A 20238-nucleotide genomic window follows, 5' to 3' on the forward strand; every position below is an offset into this window, starting at 1 on the left:
TTTCATTCTCTACCACTGTCAGTGTAGTACCACAGAGTTGATACGTCACTCTGGGGTTACTGCTTCCCATATGTAGTACTTTACATTTGTCAATGTTAAACTTCTTTTTCCACCTCTCGGCCCATCTGCTCAACTTTTCTAGATCCTGTTGCAGCATCATACTGTCATTAGTGTCCTTAACAATCCTGCCAACTTTCGTATCATCTGCAAACTTAGACATTAAGCTTGATATACCATCATCAATATTATTTATAAATACAGAAAACAACAATGGACCCAACACTGAACCCTGAGGGACTCCACTAATAACATTAGTCCACGATGAGCAGCATTGATTACCACTCTGTCTTCTCCCACTCAACCATCACTTTATCCATAGCAGCAATTTGCCTCCAATGCCACACTGCTCCAATTTATTCAGCAGTCTTCCATGTACAACAGTATCAAAAGCCTTTCTAAGATCCAAATATATGATATCAAAGTTATTCCCTGCATCCAGTTCCTTTGTGACCACATCATAGTATCCAATCAAATTGGTCAGGCAAGACTTTCCCTTAACAAAACCATGCTGTGTCCAAGCTATAACTCAAATCTTGTCTAGATGATCCTGCAGTGCTTCTTTAACCAGTGCCTCCATTAATTTTCCTGGAAAAGAAGTTAAACTAACAGGTCTATACTTACTTGTGTCGCCCTTTGATCCTCCTTTGTGAATTGGGGTCACATTTGCACATCTCCAGTCCATGGGTACCTTCCCTGAGTCCAGGGAAGCTCTCATAATTATAGCTAAGGGTTTGCTTACTTCCTTTGCCACCTCCTTTACTATATAACTGGATAGATTCCATCCACCCCAGGTGCCTTTTGTATGTTTATCTTCAACAATTTCTCCTCCACTTTCCTCTCAGTTATTACAAAATCATCTAGTTCACTGTTAGAGTTTAATTCACCTCTGGCATTCCCCTCCCTGAATAACTCCTCATGGGTGAATGTAGATACAAAATACTCATTTAGTTTGTTAGCCACCTAGCAGGATCATCAACAGTTGAACCATCAATATCCAGTGGACCAATCTGATAAGTAGCACAGGAAACATTAATATGAGAAAAATAAATAATATATACATAAATAAATAGATAAAAATTAAACAGGAGTTTTTCAACACTACATTTCTGTAAATAAAAGCTCCAAATCAGTGATGTAGTAAGTCAGCACAGTGTGACTGCCATATAACCATATCACTGAATGGACACAAAACTAGTAACTAATGCAACTGAAATGAAAAATATAACATAGTTTCAATACTATCTTTATATACCAAGCAAATTAAATACATTTAAGGAAATGTGCAAAATTAAATATTATGCCCTTTACCTTTATCATACACATTCTTCGATATATGAACAGAACTCTGGTGAGGATTTACTGGAATACCACCAAAGTTTTTGTGAGGCTTCATATTCAGCAATTTTAGATCTAGCTCATTCTGCATGTCATCATCATCAACTTTCAGCTTCTTGGAATTATAATACTGGTCAAACTAAATATGAAGAATAACAAGTATATGAGGAAATTTCAGTTTTTGTAACTCAAAAAACTATTTATGTAAATTCTGATACTTGACTCTCTCTACTTCATTACTACCAATTCTCTCATACACACACACACACACACACACACACACACTTAAGATAAACAGCTATGAAATCGGTTGTACCCATGCTACATGGTGTGAGAGTGGTCTTTTGTATCATGTGTCTGGATTGTGGGGGGGGGCTGTTATACTGGTGAATCTAAACATAGATTAGTTGATCAGATTTCTGAGCATGGGGGGGCTATACGACAAGCTGATTTTGGTGCATCAGCCATTGCTGAGCACCACTGGAATAAGCAGCACTTCCACTATGACCTCCAGTTTAACATTGAGATTCTGGATTGTGCTCATGATATATGCCATCTCCCATGGTTAGAGGCCTTCCATATAGCAATGGTAGGTCCCACCATTAATCATAATGCTGGGATCCACATTCATTCTCTAATGGAGGCAACTGTTTTACACCGTGATGAGAAATGGCAAGTTAACAATAGAGCTGCTAGACATTACAACAGTAATACAGAGTCTGATGATTAACATCTTCTCTTTCACTGACTCCTCCACCCTCTCCCCCTCTTTTTCCTTTCCTTTTTTTTCTGCTACACTCAATGCACAGGTATGGATTGTTCACGATACGTAGGATTTTCCTTTGCAATATATATATTTGGTTCACTGTCATTGACCTTATCAAGCTGAAGAAGAGGCATGCTGCTTCAAAAGCTTCCCATTTTATTTTTTTATGAAGTGCATGTATGTTTTAGCACTTTTATATGCTTATCTTATTGTATATTTCAATTGTATAAAATCCTGTTTTATTTAATTTTATTTTATGCAGTCAGTGATTTTAAATTCTGGTATATACAGTGACTTCTTAATTTATGTGAGGGTTACATTCCAGAACATGTTGTGCAATTTTAATTCACGCTTAATGTAAATAATCACCAAAAATATGATATTAGGCCTATGAGACAAACTCTTGCATCTAGCTAAGTTACTCCTACTGGTATATACCATTTGTTTTCTTTGGTTGGAAGGCAGGACATTCTAAAGAAAATGATGAGCAACCAAAGAGATTCATTCATTTTTACTGATTTACTCTTTTTTGGCCATATTTCTCCGGGATATGCGGCGGTCATTCCCTGACCTTTCCTCATCCTCCATATTTGGTGGTGATGGGCTCGAATCCTGGTTTAATCAAGAAGCGTGTGCTACGCACTGCTGCTCCTTCCCACCTGGCTATGGAGGTGCCTATAAGAAAAAGTATGTTCACTACAATTAACCCGGGCATATATTCAGGGTGTGCAGTGCACACCCAAGGAATTGCAATGTCACCGATATTATATTTTTATATTTTTGGCGATTCCTAAAATAAAATCCAATATACAACGTTTCATGAAGAGAAGTTTCAGTGCATAAACACTGTATCACATTCGCATTAATAGACCGGGTGTGTGGTCACAAATATGGACACCTTTGAGCCCTTTAAACAGACGTACAGATGGCACACAGCGGGTAAAATTCTTAGCCTTCCAGTGATTTTAAACTGTCCAGAATGTGTGGCAGGGTGTGAACTGAGACAACAGCACCCAGAAGTAGTTAGTAGTTGTGACTGGATATTTTAGGAAGCATTCCAATTCAACATTGTCACGTGTCATGAGTTGCTGTTTTTGTTTTCTGAGTTGTCTGTTTTGTGCATAAAGTGTGAACTGACGTGTTCATGACACCGATTTAGACAAGTTTTTAATATATATTTATCATTTTTTTTAGATATAATTTATTTATAACTTTTTTGCTCATAATTACAATAGGAAACAGTGTTGACGATGACGTACTGAATGTCTTGTTTTCTGCCAGAACTTTTGTGAATTGCGTGAACATAGTCAAAGCCTAGTCCTCTTCCAAATTTACTGTGCTGGTACAAAGATGCAAAAACTGAGTGCACGAGATGTTTCTCTGTTTCACAATACAATACAGTAGAATGGTTAACTGGATGTGAAGTGCGGTCAAGACTTTTTTTGTTGGCCTTGTTTATTATTCTCCAAAGAGAAAGGTGTTTGGAATAAGTACAGGTATTTGAATCTTAATCATTTAACCACACAGTACAAAAACATGAGCGGTCCCAACCACATATTCAGTCATTTTTAAATTTTAAGACGTTTGGAAAACAAACAAATGACACTCTCGATGACAGCCAAAGAAAAATTGAAATTAGCCGTCACAATGAACAAGTAAAGAAAAATAGACATTAAAAAGATTAATTGATACTGTATGTTATTTGGCTAAGCAAGAGCTTCCTTTGAGAGGTCATGATGAGTCTGAAGATTCAGCTAATCGAGGGAATTATATAGAATTTTTAAATGTGCTCCGTGAGTATGATCCTCTTTTAGACAGTCATTTAACGGCATCTCTAGGAAATAAGTGAACTCATACACCAACCATTAAATAAATTTTACAAATAAATATCAAACAACAATTTATATAATTTACAATAAACTGATGGCTGTATATTGCAGAATGCTAAAACTATAATAAAATATTTACTGTAAAATATGCTAAAATATAAAGATTAAAAGCACTAAAAAAAAACCCTGAAACTTTCGAGAGCATCAGCTCCCTTCCTCAACAGTAATAAGACTTCCTGCAACATCTCCTCATATAACATGCTCATGGTACCACCACACATGGTATTCCTCCACGTGATTCCCTCGGCACATGGGCAGAACCAGAAGCGGACATGGCTTGGGTACATGGCAAACAAAATCATTCATCTGTACTGCAGACAACTGCTTCAAAAATAGGATGTATGCATATACCTCTGTCTCTATTCATGGTATTCTTACTGGATGAGCCAATCCATAAACCTTCTAGCCACTTACGCTCCCAGTACCCATGTGCTTGGTCCACGATGATCGCGGACCACAATTTATTTATTTAATGGTTGGTGTACAAGTTCACTTATTTCCTAGACATGAATTTTCCCGCCCTCCGAGGCCTCTTTCAGGATATTTAACGGTATTGACTGTATTTTGAGGAACTTCTTCCACAGTACAAAATGATATTAACCCAATATCTGACGGTTAAAGATGCTATAAAGAAATGTCTTCCACTACATTTGTGGCCATTCTTCTGGATGAAACTTCTGATGTCATGTCAAAAAACACAGCTATCAACTGTTATCCGTTTTGTCCATAATGGACAAACACACAAAAGGTTCATCGGATTTACAGATGTAAATGATGATAGAATGTCTAGTTTTTTTTTTTAAACATGTTGTAAACAGAGTTGAGGAAATTAATATTAAGGACAAGCTGATCGGCCAAACTTATGATGGTGGTGCATGTGTCATGAATGGGCATATTAATGGGTTGCAGAGTAAAGTTATCAAAGCCTACCCTATCCTTTAGCAATATTTACACATTGCTATGCCCAGGTTTTGAACTTAGTTCTGAAGTAAAGCCAATCAAATATCAAGGAATGTAGATTGTTTTTCCAAACCGTCAGTGGATTGGCAGCATATTTTTCTAAATCATCAAAAAGAGTAAATGCTTTGCAAGATTTTTTTACTAAACAATTGCCCTCCATTACAACCAGATGGAACTTTACTTCCTGTTTAACAAACACAATGAAACTGTCACAGAATTCAACTTATTAAATTTTTTAAACACATTGTGGAGAATTCTGGGGAATGGAACGTAGATGCTGTAATAAGAGCTCGTGTTTTTTTGGATTTCTTGCAAGATTTTCAAACAATTTTGTTGCTAGAAATTTTTTCTGTTTTGTTTGGCTACACTGATGTCTTTATTCTGAATAAGCTTGCTTTCTTGCATCATATGCCTCTACTAATGCTAATGCTACACTGATGTCTTGAATAATATATTGCAAACTTCATCCTATGACATATTGCACTGTTTTGAAAAGGTGCATGATACTATGAAACTGCTTAGGAATGACAAGGAATATGGATTATATGATATTTGGGTTTCTGCGAAGAAAAGCATACGGTTGAGGAGCCGAAGCCTAAAAGACGAAAAGGATCTGAAGAAGAGGATAAGAGTGTGTTCCTTCGATTATTCCGGGGAATAGTTGACTGCATGTGCCTGGAGATGGAAAAAAGAACTAATCTGATGAACTAATTAGACATGAGATACATATAAATTAACAGGTGACACAGAAGCCTATGATAGATATAAACTGGTCTGTAACCAAATCACAAAGGAGGTTAAGGCAGGCAACAGCAGATTACGAGAAATCTTTGGCAAAGGATGCAAGAAAAACAGCAAAGAGTTCTTTACTTATGTAAACTCTAGAAGGAAGGGGATGAATCAGATTGGTACACTTGATATTGATGTTTCAACTGTTGATGATCCTGCTCAGGTAGCTAACAGACTAAATGAATATTTTGCATCTACATTCACACATGAGGAGTTATTCAGGGAGGGGAATGCTAGAGGTGTATTAAACTCTAGCAGTAAGCTAGATAATCTTTTATAACTGAGAGTAAAGTGGAGAAGAAATTGTTGAAGATACACATAAGAAAGGCACCTGGGGTGGATGGAATCGATCCAGTTATATTAAAGGAGGCAGCAAAGGAAGTAAGCAAACCCTTAGCCATAATTATGAGAACTCCCTTGGACTCAGAGGAGGTACCCATGGACTGAAGATTTGCAAATGTGACCCCAATCCACAAAGGAGGATCCAAAGGGAGACAGGTAATTACAGACCTGTTAGTTTAACTTGTGTTCCAGGGAAATTAATGGATGCACTGGTTAAACAAACATTGCAGGATCATCTCAACAAGACTTCAATTATAGCTCTGACACAGCAAGGGTTTGTTAAGGGGAAGTCTTGTCTGACCAATTTGATTGCAAAGAATAATTTCGATATCATATATTTGGATCTTAGAAAGGCTTTTGATACCGTTGCACATGGAAGAATGCTGAACAAATTGCAGCAGTGTGGTATTGGGGCAAATTGCTGCTATGGATAAAGGGATGGTTGAGTGGGAGAAGACAGAGTGGTAATCAATGGACACTGCTCTTCGTGGACTAATGCTATTAGTGGAGTCCCCCAGGGTTGATACCGTTGCACATGGAAGAATGCTGAACAAATTGCAGCAGTGTGGTATTGGGGCAAATTGCTGCTATGGATAAAGGGATGGTGAGTGGGAGAAGACAGAGTGGTAATCAATGGACACTGCTCTTCGTGGACTAATGCTATTAGTGGAGTCCCCCAGAGTTCAGTGTTGTTTCTGTATTCATCAATGATATTGATGATGGTATATCAGGCTTAATGTCCAGGTTTGCGATGATATGAAGGTTGGCAGGGTTGTTAATGACACTAATGACAGCATGCTGCTGCAACAGGATCAAGAAAAGTTGAGCAGATGGGCTGAGAGGTGGCAACTGAAGTTTAAAATTGACAAATGTAAAGTACTGCGTATGGGAAGCAGTAACCTCAGCGTAACGTATCAACTGTGTAGTACTACACTGACAGTGGTAGAGAGTGAAAAGGACCTGGGGGTAACTGATCAGGCAGATATGCAGTTTTCTGAGCAGTGCAGATGGCCTGCAAGAATAACTGATGGTGTCTTGTCAATGATATACAGGAATTTTTCTAGCAGGGATAAGTAGGTGATTATCCCCATGTATAAGGCAATGGTCAGGCCACACTTTGAGTACTGTATACAGGTCTGGAGGCCTCATTGTAGAGCTGCTGGAACGAGTGCAGAGAAGGGCAACAAGATTAGTGAATGGAACAAAGGGGTGCTCTTACGAAGAAAGGCTTAAGTTTTGCAAATTACAGTGTCTGGAGAGTAGTCACCTGCGAGGTGATCTGATTGAGGTGTTTAAAGCCTTGAATTGTTTAAGCATGCTCAGTGCTGATGGGATTCTTCCTCTTGCTCAGAATAATCGCCTGAGAGGGCATAAATTCAAATTGAAGAAAGACAGTTGTTTGATAGATGTCCAGAAGTTTGCCTTTAGCCAGCGGGTGGTTGATTACTTGAACAAACTTCCATCTGTCGTAGAAGTTGATAGCTTAAACAGATTCAAGGCAGAACTAGACAAACATTTGGAGCGAGTGGATGAGTGAAATGAGAAGGGGTGTGTGTTTGTGTGTGTTTTTTTGGCTGATGCTATATAAGTTTGCTTTCATGCATCATGTGCCCTTGCTAATGCTAAAGATACTCTTTACATCCGAAACTTGAATTTTTTTAACTCGTTTGGAGCACAAGATATGATCAGTATGCAAAAACTTTTCCTTATGGTATTCTAGAAAAATTAAATAATTTCTACAGACCAGCTTTTGACTACGTTCACTTGAAAAATGAACTGAAAATACTCTTTCCTTCTGATGATTTTAATGAGGAAACCAGTGCATTACCTATTAAAATTTATGAAAGAAAATCAGCTTCAGGTTGCAATCAAGGAAATTTGTAAATTAACGGAACTTATCATGATAATTCCAAGTTCTACTGCTACAGTCGAGCGTTCTTTTTCGGCTATGAAGGGAACGCATACATGTTATAGAGGAACACAAATGCAGGAAAGGTTACGTGACCTAAGTTTACTCGCCATTGAAAAGACATTACTAGTGGAACTGAAGAGAAGACCTTCATTTTATGATGATGTGACAACAATTCCTAAAGCAAAAGTTGTAATAAAATACAGATAATTCATGCCTCACACTAGTATTTGCCAATTATATTCTAATATTTTCACCACTAAGCCTAAACCCTCTGTACTTCTCACATAAATGGTACGCTTGATGCATTGCTATTGTTTATTTGACGGGGATCCTTTATGTTGTCCATAATTATGGATTGTATAGTTAAAATTATATTAGTTAGTAAATTATAAATTATTCTACAATTAATTGCATTGAACCAATTAAGAAGAGCACTGCTGCGTGATGTACTCTTAAAACTTTCACATGTCGATAAACATTCAAATTAACACATGAATTTTGTAGCATGGGTTGCATAAAACTCCCCCCCCCCCAATAAAAGTACACCCAACCTAAATGGTCAAGCTTTTCATTTAGGTTGGGTGTGCTTTTATCACTGTAACCAACATATACATTACAACACAAACAACACGTGAGAGAGTGAGAGAGAGACTGGGTTGGTCTTAGGCAGATTGATGAGCAGTCATGGTCAGATTCCATACCCTCAGAATTGGACTAGTTAGGTGGGGGTGTTATGCAAACACAGGAAGTAGAGAGTTTACTTGAAAAAGGAATCCAGAGTTAGTTGCTTTGCATGTTGCCTCTTCTCACACAACAACTCACAGTAACAACCAAGTTCTATCGTAACTTTATGTTGCACTGTAGAGCTTCATTCAAGATTAGGATGTTCATCAGCTAACAGATTTAAGCCTTCCCCTATAAGATTTAATGCTTTCAATATTCCTTTCACTGTCAGGCTCCCTTCTTCTTTAACCTCTGGAAATTTGCTCACTGCTGCCTCCTCTTCTTGATTGCAATACTGCTCTAGTGCATACATATCTTCATTTGACAATTTTTGAGATGCAAATTAATGAAATCATCAACATCAGTTGCCTCCACTTCAGTGAACCCTATCTTTTTAGCGAATTTCACACATTCATCATTAAATTTGTGCATAATCTCCATCAGTATCAGAGCCCTTGAAGGAGTTACTAAGACCTGGACATAACTTATGTCACGAACTTTGAATACAGTTATATGGAACTTCATGCCATGCAGCATCAATGAATTTTTTAAAGCATCTTTTATATCGAAGGCTTACCAATATTACTGCACACTCATCTGTTCGTGGCCAGTTTTATCAATTAGTTCAGAATGCACTTTAAATACTGAGCCTTAATAGCGTTAATCGCTTGTTGGTCCATAGGCTGAAGTACTGAGGTTGTATTTGCTGAGAAAAAAAATAATCTTGATATTGGAACGTACATCAATAACACTGGGTGGATGGCTTGTGGCATTATCAAGAATAAGTAAGATGTTGAACAGAATTCCTTGTGCCTTGCAATACACTTCCAATTCTAGTTGTACCTGAGATCCAAGATAACTTCTGAAAAGAACAGCACTCATCCAGCCATTAGGGTTTGAGTACCAGTACACTGCCACGTATGGCCTGGCCATGCTTATGCACATAACTGGAAGTGCTTAGGCACTAGGAATGAGCAAGGCTTTTGTGGATTTATTGGATGATTGTTTTCTATAGCAGCATGTTCGGGAGTCAACTAGAGGGAGTAATACTTTTGATGTGATTATCAGTAGTGATTCTTCATGCATCAAGAATCTGCAGATAAAGGAACCACTAGGTGGCAGTGATCACAGTGTGCTGAAGTAGGATTTACTCAAAGAGGTAACTACCATCAAGGGTAAAGGGAAGGGTTTTTTGCTTTCGTAAAGGTGATTATGGTGGTCTAAGACAGTATTTAAATTCTATATGGTGGGACCAACTAATGATGTTACCAACAGCAAATTCAAAATGGGAAGCATTCAAAGAATTCATCTTGGAAGCTACTAGGCTTTTCATACCAACAAAGATATATTGTTCAAGATTTAGGCCTAAATGGATGTCAGATGAACTAATTAGACATGTGACAGAGAAGAAAAATGCATGGGATACATATAAATTAACATGTGACACAGAAGCCTATGATAGATATAAGCTGGTCTGTAACCAAGTTACAAAGGAGGTTAGGCAGGTGAAGGCAGATTATGAGAAATCTTTGGCAAAGGATGCAAAGAAAAATAGCAAAGAGTTCTTTACTTATCTAAATTCTAGAAGGAAGGGGATGAATCAGATTGGTCCACTTGATATCGATGGTTCAACTGTTGATGATCCTGCTCAGGTAGCTAACAAACTAAATGAATATTTTGCATCTACATTCACACATGAGGAGTTATTCAGGGAGGGGAATGCCAAAGGTATATTCAACTCTGGCAGTAAGCTAGATAATCTTGTAATAACTGAGAGTAAAGTGGAGGAGAAATTGTTGAAGATAAACATAAGAAAGGCACCTGGGGTGGATGGAATCTATCCAGTTATATAGTAAAGGAGGTGGCAAAGGAAGTAAACAAACCCATAGCTATAATTATGAGAGCTTCCCTGGACTCAGGGAAGGTACCCATGGACTGGAGATGTGCAAATGTGACCCCAACCCACAAAGGAGGATCAAAGGGAGACACAGGTAATTACAGACCTGTTAGTTTAACTTCTGTTCCAGGGAAATTAATGTAGGCACCGGTTAAAGAAGCATTGCAGGATCATCATTGCAGGGGTCACCAAACTACGGCCCGTGGGCCAGATCCAGCCTGCATAGTCTGTTCATCACATACCTTCCACATATCAGGTAACTCCAGTCTTTATGTATTCATGAACTGCAGTTTTTTGCATTATCTATGTGTACATCTCGAGAATTTTAGTGCTAACCAAGTCATGCCAGTTGTAGGTACTTCATTTTTACTACATGTGTCAATTTTTGCATTTTTCTATTAGTTGTATTATATTCTAAATGTATGTTTCTTTATACTTTACTGTAAGCCCCCATAGCTATTTCATTAGTTGTCCCAAGTCAAACTCAGCATTGTCAGCACATTCCTGTACAGTATAGACCAGGGGTTCTTAACCTTTTGCTTTAAGCGAGCAAGATTTTGCAGCTTACAATACACACTGTGCTAGCAAGCACCAGGTTAAGAACTCCTGGTATGACTGTACATCTCAACACAGTCACTCTGGCCTGTCACTTTGTCCAGAACACCTCTTGGACAAGCCTGTAACCACTGGCCTGTTTGTATCTGTTGCCTGTTTATAATTGTAGGAACTCATGACCAAGAGATAATAATAAATGGAATCGTCATTCCTAATTAAATGACAAATTAAAGTACATTTTGATTAATTAAGCTAGAGAACTTCCTTCACATAGAGAGAGAGAGAGAGAGAGAGAGAGAGAGAGAGAGAGAGAGAAAATATCATTTTGTTGTAATTAATAGTCATTTCAATACTAAAAAAAAAAAAAAAAAAACTAAAAGATGTTTTTAAAACTATAATTTTTTTTTACCAATTCTTCAGTTAAGTGCCTTTTCGTTTAAAATTCTTTAAAAGCCCCACTACAAACCTAATGACTATAAACCTTTAGTCATGTGTTTTAGAATTTTTTTTTTTTGTTGGTGGGGTGCGGGGACAGCCAGAATGCTTGGTTATTTCTTATGAACTCTCCGTCTCCACATGGTTGCTTTTCATTATGTAATCTGTGGTATATTTTTGAAAGTTTAGCACTATTCTTAGATTTTTTTTTCTGTAAATTTTCCACATTATTCACAGTCAACTACTGCAACCTTTTGTTCTTTGTCAATGATTTTAATTTTATTCTTTTATTTTTTTTCTTTAGCATTAGCAGAGGCATACAATGCCTCTGTAGTTGAGTGGTCAGGAGCGAGAGTGCAGTAGCACACGCTCCTTGAGTAGACCGGGGTTCAAGCCCCTGACTGCTAAATACGATTGATCTGCCAACCCACACTGAACCAGTATGGCAGATTATGGTCCATTTCCCTCAACATGAATTGTTGAGGAGGCTTCCATCCTGCAGTGGGTTCATAATGGCTTCAGTTTACTTTTTACTTACCATGCAAGAAACAAAGCTTATACAGCATCAGCCAAAAAAAAAAAAAGACCCTTTCCATTTCATCCATCCATTCACTTCAAATTTTTTGTCTAGTTCTGGCTTGAATTTATTTAAACTGTCAACTTCAACAACGACAGATGGAAGTTTTTTCCAGCAATCAACCACCCACTGGTTAAAGGCAAATTTACACACATCTATTCTGCAACTGTCTTTCCTCAATTTGAATTTGTCCCCTCAGGCAATTAATTTGGGAAAGAGGAAGAATCCCATGATCCTATCAGCATTGAGCTTGCTCAAACCATTCAAGGTGTTATACACATCAATCAGATCACCTCGCAGGTGCTTAGTCTCCAGACCCTGCAATTTGCAGAATTTAACTTATATATCTGCAGAATTTGCAGATATATAAGTTAAATATAAGTCAAAGAGAAGGATTTGTCATTCTCTTTGACTTATACTTTGAAATCATATTAGTCACTATTGTGTTGCTGATACAACATAAAATTTCCAAATCCATCAGCACTACAATTTTGTATGTGGTCATTGTTATTGTCCACAATACTAAAATAGAAAATAATACACTTTTATAATTACATTAATGTACAATGTATTGATTTTGCTATCGGATTCACATATATTCATATATAGGGCATCCAAAAAAAAATGTATGCACACTTTATCAGCCTTTTTTCTTTTTCAGTTGCAAGTTGCTGGTAATAATGGAGAAGACCAGACTTACATTTGAACAGCAGAAATTTGTGTTGAAGTGGTATTGGAAGTCGGAAAATATCAACGAAGTCCAGAGACAGTTTAGGAGTGAATACCACACTGAACTCAACTAACTCAACATTTACAATTGAGGAGCTATTCAGGAAGGTAAATGCTAGAGGTGTATTAAACTCTGGCAGTGAGCTAAATGATTTTGGAATAACTGAGAGCAAAGTGGAGCAGAAATTGTTCAAAATAAATATAAGAAAGGCACCTGGGGTATATGAGATCTATCCAGTTATATTAAATGAGGCAGCAAAGGAAGTAAGCAAACCCTTAGCCATAATTATGAGAGCTTCCTTGGACTCACAGGAGGTACCCACTGGAGATGTGCAAATGTGATACCAATTCACAAAAAAGGATCAAAGGGTAACACAAGTAATTACAGACATGTTAGTTTAACTTCTGTTCCAGGGAAATTAATGGAGGCACTGGTTAAAGAAGCACTGCAGGATCATCTAGACAAGACTTCAGTTATAGTTCGGACACAGCATGGGTTTGTTAAGGGAAATCTTGTATGACTAATTTGATTGAATACTATGATGTAGTCACAAAGGAACTGGATACAAAGAATAATTTTGGTATCATATACTTAGATCTTAGGAAGGCTTTTGATACTGTTGCACACAGAAGACTGCTGTACAAATTGGAGTAGTGTGGCATTAAGGGCAAGTTACTGCTATGGATAAAAGGATGGTTGAATGGAAGAAGACAGTGGTAATCAATGGACACTGACCTTTGTGGACTAATGCTATTAATGGACTCCCCCAGGGTTCAGTGTTTGGTCCATTGTTGTTTTCTGTATTCATTAATGATATTGATGAAGGTATATGCAAAGGTTGGCAGGATTGTTAATGACAGTACCTGCAACAGGATCCTGAAAATTTGTGCATAGGGAGTAATTGTTTAGAAGAAAAGTAACAGCAAGAGTTAGCATTAGCAGTGGCAAGAAAGCAAGTTTATACAGCATCAGCAAAAAAAAAAAGATGGAAACCTCCCATTTCACCTAGTCATTCCCTCCAATAGTTTGTTCTTCATTGAATTTATTTAAGCTATCAAACTTCCACAACAACAGATGGATGTTTGTTCTAGCAATCAACCACTTGCCGACAAAAAGGCAAATTCCGCATGTTTATTCTGCAACTGTCCTTCCTCAATTTAAATTTGTGCCCCCCTAGTGTATAGTCTGAGCAAGAGAAAGAATCCCATCAGCATTGAGCTTGCCCAGTCAAAGCCTTAAACACTTCAATCAGGCTACCTTGCAGTTGCCTATTTTCTAGACACTGCAATTTGCAGAACTAAAGCCATTCTTGGTAACAGCATCCCTTTGTTCCCCTCACTAATCTCATTGCCCTTGTATATACTTGTTCTAGCAGCTCTACATCCTTCCTAAAATGAGGCCCCAGACCTGTATGCAGTAATCAAGGTGTGGCTTGACCATTGTCTTACACACCCATTATCTCACTCTGACCATTGTCTTACACACCCATTATCTCACTCTGACCATTGTCTCACTCTTCACTATCCTGATTGTGGTACCACACAATTGGTACTTTACTCTGGGGTTATTTGCCACCCATATGCAGTACTTTGCATTTGTCAATGTTAAACTTCAGTTGCCACTTCTCAGCCCATCTGCTTAACATTTCTAGATCCTGTTGAAGTGGCATCCTATTATTGATCACCCTGCCAGACTTTGTATTATTTGTAAACTTGAACATTAAGCCTGATATGCCTTCATTAACATCATTGACTAATATTTCTTGGTAAGAGCACCCCCTTTGTTCCTCTCACAAATCTTGTTGCCCTTCTTTGTACTCATTCTAGCAACTCTGCATCCTTCCTAAATAACAATGGTATTATCACCAAACCCTGGGGACTCCATAAATAACATTAGTCCATAACAAAGAGCAATGTCCATTCTCTCTTTCTCTGTGCAACAGCAGTCTTTATGTACAACATTATCAAAAACTTTTCTGAAATCCAAATATATCATTTCAAAATTATTTTTTTTGCTCCAGTTCCTTTGTGACCAAATTGGTCAAATATGATTTCCCCTTAACAAACCCATACTGTGTCTGAAATATAATTGTGGCCTTGTCTAGATTATTCTGCATTTCTTCTTTTACCAGTGACTCCATTATCTTCCCTTGGACAGAAGTTAACTAACAGGTCTGTAATTACTCTTTGTTCTCCTTTGTGAATTGGAGATACAATTCCACATCTCCTGTCCATAGGATTTTCACATATTATTTGTTAACAGCTTGCTTACTTCCTTTGCTATCTCCATTATAATTGGATAGATCTGATCCACCCTAGGTGCCTTTCTTATGTTTAATTTCAAAAACTTCTCTTCCCCGTTTCTCTCAGTTATTACAAAATCATTTAGCTCCCTGTTAAGAGTTTGATAAACTTCTGGCATTCCCTTCCCTAAAGAATTCCTTGTGTGAATGTAGATACAAAATTTTTACTGGTGGTGACACTGAGCAGTGTCACCAACAGTCAAAACCATCAATATCAAGTGGAACCATTGTGATGATTCTTTTTTCTTATAGTGTTTACATAAGTAAAGAAGTCTTTGCTGTCTTTCTTTGCATCCTTTGCAAAAAATTTCTCGTAATCTGCCTCTTACCTGACCTCCTTGGTGATTTTATTACAGACAAGTTAAAAATTACCATTGGCTTCTGTGCCACCTAATAATTTATATGCATCCAATGCATTTTTCTTCTCTGCCATGAGTTTCATCAGTTCATCTAATATCCATTTAGGCCTCTATCTTGAAGAGCATTTATTATTTGGTATGAAAAGCCTAGTAGCTTCTATGATTAATCCCTTGAATGCTTATAGTCTCCAGATGCTGCAAGTTGCAAAACTTAAGCCTTTCTTGGTAAGAGCACCCCCTTTGTTCCTCTCACAAATCTTGTTGCCCTTCTTTGTACTCATTCTAGCAACTCTGCATCCTTCCTAAAATGAGGCCTCCATACCTGTATGCAGCACTCAAGGTGTGGACTGACCATTGCCTTATACAAGGCAATAATATCGACCTTGTCTCTTTATTGTATTATAGTCCTTATATATATATATATATATATATCCTTGTATTATAGTTTCCTCATGAGGAAGAATGCCATGAATATTGAGCTTATTCAATCAGATCTTCTCGCAGGTGCCTAACGTCCACATGTTGCAACTTGCAGAACTGTAGCCTTTCTTGGTAAGAGCACCCTTTTGTTCCCTTCACCAATCTCATTACTCTTCTCTGGGCCATTGTAGCAGATCTACAGCCTTCCTATGAAGCCTCCAAACGTGTATACAGTACTAAAATGCAGCCTAACCATGGCCTTGTACAAAAGCGATAATCACCTTCTTATCCCTGCTAGAAAAGTTCCTGAATAATATTGACAAAACTCCATAAGCAAAACGTCATCTCAGCAGCCTGACTGCACTACTCAGAGAACATCGCATCTGATTACATTAGATACAAACATTGATTACCCACAAGTCATTTTAATTTTCCACTATGCTGAGTGTAGTACTGCACAGTTGGTATGTTAATCTCATATTACTGTTACCAATATGCAGTACCTTGCATTTGTCAATGTTAAATTTCAACTACCATTTCTCAGCATATTGGCCTAATTTTTCTAGATCTTGTTGCAGTAACTTACCTTGATTACTGTCATTAATCATGCTGCCAACCTTTGTATCATCTAAAACTTCTTCATTCATTTATGAAATGAATAAGGAAGTTTTAAGGAGGTTTAGAACTTTTCGTAGATAATTTCTCTATATTATTTTTGAGAATTCGTGATGCCCTCAGAAGATAAAGTACAGGTAGATGGGGTTAACATGTATAAATTTTTTTCATATAACATACACACACATTTGTGATTTGTAATAGCCTTTGGCTTTGTTGCCAAAGGCTATCACATATTATATCTCATATGTGAAACTGTATATTAACAAGTACAGGGGATCCTCTTTATCTGAGGATAACTGGTTCCAGAAAATTCCACTAAAAACACGGCCCAAATTTTCATAATGCATATTATGTATTTGTACATAGTAAAAAATTGATAAAGACAAGAACAATAAAGTTCAATCCTAATTACAATAGAACAGTAAAGTTGAAGAGCATTCCTACAGTAAGGTATGAGAATTTCTCTTACATTTAACAATAGTAAAAAATGGATTGAGTTGTTGTTATGGTGGTTTAATACATAAGCTGCTATTGCTATAATGCACCTATTCATTTATTATATAAAAATTAGAAATACTTAATCTGTGACAGAAAAAAATCTGAAATCAGAAACGATTAAAAAGTCTAGTTCGCCTGAGGAAGTTAAAAAATTCAGATATATTTGCCTTGTCACCAATGACATTTTCTAGAGTTATTGTTTACAAGAATTAACCAGTGATAGCAAGGTTGAAGTTCTGTTTTTTTTTTATAGTAGGGGCAGTCAATCAGAATATGTTTCACAGTCAGATTTATAGAACAATGTGGACACTATAGTGGATCATTTCCAGTGAGTAAATGGAGGTGAGTCAGATGGGTACGACCTATTCTTGCTCTTGAAAGGACTACTTCTTCTCATCTCTATGTACAGACACTGGAGCACCAAATTTTCGGATCCTGTTTAAAATGAAAAAGTTTATTATTAGTCTGCGAGTGCCAGAGTGTTGTCCATTCTGACAGGCATGCAGCCTGAATGGTTAGTGCATAGTCTGATGCCGGAACAGGGATATTGGTTAAATCTAAGGTAGTTGGATTTTTTGCAGCTTTATCAGCCAGTTCATTGCCCAAAATACCAGAATGTGCTGGAATCCAACAGAAGGTGACCAGTTGGTGTTTTTCAATTTGTAACAATAAGTTTCTATTTTCATCTAGAACAGGGTGAACTTTATCTAAAGAATAAGATAATGCCATGATTGAGCTGAGGGAATCAGTGTAAATAACAGATTTTAAAGAACAGTCAGAACACAGATTTTCTAAAGCTAGTTTGATTGCATATAATTCAGTTGAGAAGATACTGAATTCAGATGGAAAGTTTGCTGAAATAATGATATTTGAAAACACTGCTGCTGCTACTCCAACATTTGCATTAGATTTAGAGCCATCTGTATAAATTGGGGAAAAATCAATATATCTTTGAATGTGAGCTGCATGAAATTGTATGACATTTGATGCTTTTAAAATATTCTTTCCCCACTGACAGAGGTAAGTGTCACAGGTTGGTACAGGAGGAAGAGCCCATGGTGTTGGAGAGTAAGTTGCTATCTGTTGTACTGAATGGATGGAAACATTCCAAACCTGCAACAATTCAAGAATGTGAAGACCAGCTGGTTTTACTACACTGGGTTTATTTCTGTAGAGGTTTTCTGAAGGTAGGTTGAAAATATATGACTGAACTGTACTTTAACAGCATACTTTAGTAACAGTGTTTTCCTACGTAATGTTAGTGGGGGCTCGTGAGCATTGATGTAGTGACTGTGTGGATGACGTTCTGAAAGCACCAAGGATAAAGCTCCGAGTATGTTTAACTTTTTTAGACAAGATGTACGTGCATTTTTAATATGGTCTATAAAATTTAACTTGTTGTCAAGGATTAAGCCTAGAAATCTGATGTTGTTAGTGACCAGGATGGAGACATTAGAAATTTGAAGTTCAGGATCGGGATGAAGTTTGCATTGCCTACAAAAATGGATAGCAACTGTTTTCTGCTGCGAGAGTCTATAGCCATTGAGGCTGGCCCACTGTTAAATTTTATTAAGTGATATCTGAAGCTGCCATTCAATAGATCTCATATTTTGGGAATGGCAGGAAATGGAAAGGTCATCAGCATAAGATGATGGAATCTATTCTAAGAGCAAAAGAGAGTGGCACTCAGTACTGATCCCTGTGGAATACCTTCCTGCATGAACGTTGCAGAGAGAACATGTTGGTATTGAACTTGAAATGATCTAATATGTAGGAAGTTTTGAACAAATATAGAAAGATTGCCCCGCGGACCAAGAGAGTAAAGATCACTAAGTATGCCATGCCACCAGGTAGTGTCAAAAGCCTTCTCTATATCTATTGAAACCATTACAAGATGTTCATGTTTAACAAATGCATTTAGAATGGTGAATTCAGCCTTGACCACAAGATCTAAGCATGACCTATTTTTATGAAACCATATTGACTATGGCTCATTAGATGTTCTGACTCAATGATCCAGACGAGTCTTCTGTGGATAATTTTTTCTAAGATTTTGCTCAAGCAGCTTGAGACATATATTGGCCTATAGCTATGGAGGTTGGTTGGATCTTTCTAAGGCTTTAGTAATGGCAAAACAGTAGAGGGATGCCAAGAAGCTGGAAAAACATTTTCTAAAAATATACGATTGTAAAAAACCCGGAGCAGGAGCAAAGCTTTGTCATCAAGATGTTGTAGCATAACATAATAAATCCCATCTGGCCTGGCAGCACCATTGTGGGCTATTCTAATGGCATGCAAAAGTTCAGAGTATTGCAGAGGTTTGTTATATGGAAGAAGGCAGGCAGTTTGAAAGTTAATGGCATGCTTTTCTCTAGTGTTTTTAATTTGATGGAATGATGTAGAATAGGCTTATGCTGCTGAGATTTCAGCAAAAGTATTGCTCAAAGCATTAGCAATATCTAAGGGACTGGATAGCCCTTTCCAGGAGAGGATTGAAGAAAGTATGGTAGGAAATTTACCAGATAACTTTCTAATTTTTTTTCTTATAATTTTGGGATCAGTGTTTTTGTTAAAGGTCGATGCAAAATGCATCCAGGATTCTCTTTTGGCTTGCCTTTATATAAAATGTGCTTTTGCCCTTAACTTTTTATAATTAATGAGGTTGGTTGTGGTTGGACATTGCTGAAATAAATTTCAGGCTTTAATTTTTGCTTTCTTTGCTTTTGTGCATTCCTTATTCCCCCAGTAATTATAATGCTTGCAACCAGGGGGATTTGATAATGGTATTGTGTCCTTGGCCACTTTTAGGAGATGTGATATGATGCAATCTGTTACATTATCAATATTCTGGAGCTGGATTTTTTCCTCATCAAGAGAGATTGTTGGTCGAAATTTTGCCCAGTTTGCATGAACAAATTTCCATTTCCTATGGAGTTTGTTTTAAGGAGTCTTTGACATTAAAAAATTGAATATGATTCGAAAATGGTCACTGTCCATAGGATCATTTAAAACGTAGCATTCTATTGTTGGGACCAGTACTCGAGAATCAATTGAGAGATACTGAGGTGTGT

General features: G+C 37.3%; 1 protein-coding gene across 1 annotated transcript in view; it reads right to left on the reverse strand.

Annotated features, from left to right (window-relative positions):
- The window catches only part of LOC150078586 (voltage-dependent calcium channel subunit alpha-2/delta-3-like), a 713185-nt gene that overhangs the window by 95028 nt on the left and 597919 nt on the right, over positions 1 to 20238 (reverse strand). The window contains exon 5 of the mRNA XM_090384626.1: positions 1369 to 1534. Coding sequence (XP_090240752.1) covers positions 1369 to 1534 — 166 coding nt within the window. The remainder of the gene's footprint in view (positions 1 to 1368; positions 1535 to 20238) is intronic.

Source organism: Mastigoproctus giganteus, chromosome 11 (assembly GCF_048544385.1).
Source record: "Mastigoproctus giganteus isolate SK-2022 chromosome 11, ASM4854438v1, whole genome shotgun sequence".
NCBI lineage: Eukaryota > Metazoa > Arthropoda > Arachnida > Uropygi > Thelyphonidae > Mastigoproctus > Mastigoproctus giganteus.